Source organism: Limulus polyphemus, unplaced genomic scaffold (genome assembly GCF_000517525.1).
Source record: "Limulus polyphemus unplaced genomic scaffold, Limulus_polyphemus-2.1.2 Scaffold1384, whole genome shotgun sequence".
In the NCBI taxonomy this organism is placed as follows: domain Eukaryota; kingdom Metazoa; phylum Arthropoda; class Merostomata; order Xiphosura; family Limulidae; genus Limulus; species Limulus polyphemus.
The window spans coordinates 182,897-184,910 of NW_013666994.1; the positions used below are offsets into that span (position 1 = coordinate 182,897).

The 2,014-nt window shown below is 36.9% G+C and overlaps 1 protein-coding gene across 1 annotated transcript in view; it reads left to right on the forward strand.

Moving 5' to 3' along the window:
• Positions 1-2,014, forward strand: part of LOC106463352 (agmatinase, mitochondrial-like) — a 13,358-nt gene that overhangs the window by 1,945 nt on the left and 9,399 nt on the right. Inside the window, exon 2 of the mRNA XM_013923374.2 lies at positions 1,310-1,435. Within this exon, the coding sequence (XP_013778828.2) occupies positions 1,310-1,435 (126 nt within the window). The remainder of the gene's footprint in view (positions 1-1,309; positions 1,436-2,014) is intronic.

Consider the following 2,014-nt stretch of genomic DNA (forward strand, 5'->3'; position numbering starts at 1 on the left):
TGTGTGCCTTGTTGGTGTTTTCGGGAGTATTCGTGTCTCCTATACTATACATGATGTATTGGTGTTTCGGGAGTATTTGTTTCTCCTATACCATACGTGACTTGTTGGTGTTTCGGGAGTATTCGTGTCTCCTATACTATACATGATGTATTGGTGTTTCGGGAGTATTTGTTTCTACTATACTATACATGATTTGTTGGCGTTTCCGGAGTATTCGTGTCTCCTATACTATACATGATGTACTAGTGTTTCGGAAGTATTTGTTTCTACTATACTATACGTGATTTGTTGGTGTTTCGGGAGTAAAGAAAATATAGTCCGCTTCTGTTTTATCAAACCAAGTGCTATATTTCAACTCATGGAAACAGTAATCACCATTCCCTTGTCAACAATGTCCTGAAACTGTTCAAGAAAAACACAAGATTAGGATGGAGGGGCTAAATGATCTAGAGATTACTAAAGACAGTTGTGTCGATATTGGCCTCCTCACAGAATGAGGAATCAAAAGATACCTTATTATAATACTATGGAAATAAAGGTGTATGATCCCTAGAAACTTATAACTTTAAGTGGAACAATTTTTTAAACATACACGATACGACGTTGCATGTAGTGTTAAAATTATTAACAGGTATTAACCTGCCATCTCTTCGCTGAATCCCCCTGGTGTCTTTCCTGATCACATAGATACCATAAATAGACATTTCCCAAGTCTTTGGTGGAACTACAGTTTATGTAGCTCTGAGTGTTTGTTTGTTTGTTTGTTTTAATTTCGCGCAAAGCTAAACGAGGGATATCTGCCCCATCCGTCTTTGATTTAGCAGTGTAAGACTAGAGGAAAGGCAGCTAGTCATCACCACCCACCGCCAACTCTTGGGCTACTCTCTTACCAACGAATAGTGGGATTGACCGTCACATTATAATGCCCCACAGCTGAAATGGTGAGCATGTTTGGTGTGACGGGGATTCGAACCCGCAGCTTGCGAGTCGAGTGCCCTAACCACCTGGTCATGCCGGGCCAGCTCTGAGTGAGAAAACTGATATCAAATCATCAACACGTTTATTATGAACCGAAATATGAGAAACTATGTCTTGAGAATCATTTGTCCACCAATTGCTTATTACCCAAAACTAATATCTTTAAAAATAAGAATTAAAACACACACACACACAAAAATATATTAATTTCGGATGTTTCTTTATTATTTAAAACAACATAACACACAATTAAAAAAAATACTACGTTATCCTATAAACTTTATTATATGGACTGATGTCTTAAAATAATATATTATTCTTATTTTTCTAGGCCTCAATGTTTGTTTTGTCGGAGTTCCTCTAGATATTGGTACATCCAACAGATCCGGAACGAGATTCGGACCAAGACAAATTCGTACAGAGTCCGTGATTGTTCGGCCTGTAAATGGGAGTACAGGTAAACTTGTAGATGATTAATTTTAATTTATGGATGTTGGGAGCATTAAGACCAAAAATATCGTTATCAGCGACGTTACCAAACTTATGAAACAATGCATTCTAGTCTTTATATGTAGGGGACGCATATTTAATGAACTATACCGATGCTTTTTAGTCTCTCTCTAAGTAAATAATTGCTTTGAAAGTTAATATCTCAAGCATTTGATGATCAGTCGTATTATATGAAACATAAATGTTTGGTCACTTGCTATGTATATTGTTTGTTTGTAGTTAATCCTAAACCTACACGATGTTCTCTGACCACCATGGGTATCGAAACCCGGTTTCTAGCGTTAAAGGTCCGCAGACATACCGCTGTGCCACTGGGGTCACACACACACACACACATATATATATATTTATGTAAGAGGAGTTATGCTCTTGAACGTAATAATATATCACATATATTAAAAGGACCACCAGGTCCGAAATGCTGTATTTTTTAATATCTTTAGTACGAGTAACAAACATTTGTATTTGTTTCTTTTGAAGTTTATACGTCATGCTGCGTTGTAACATATAGACTGCATGGTTCTTC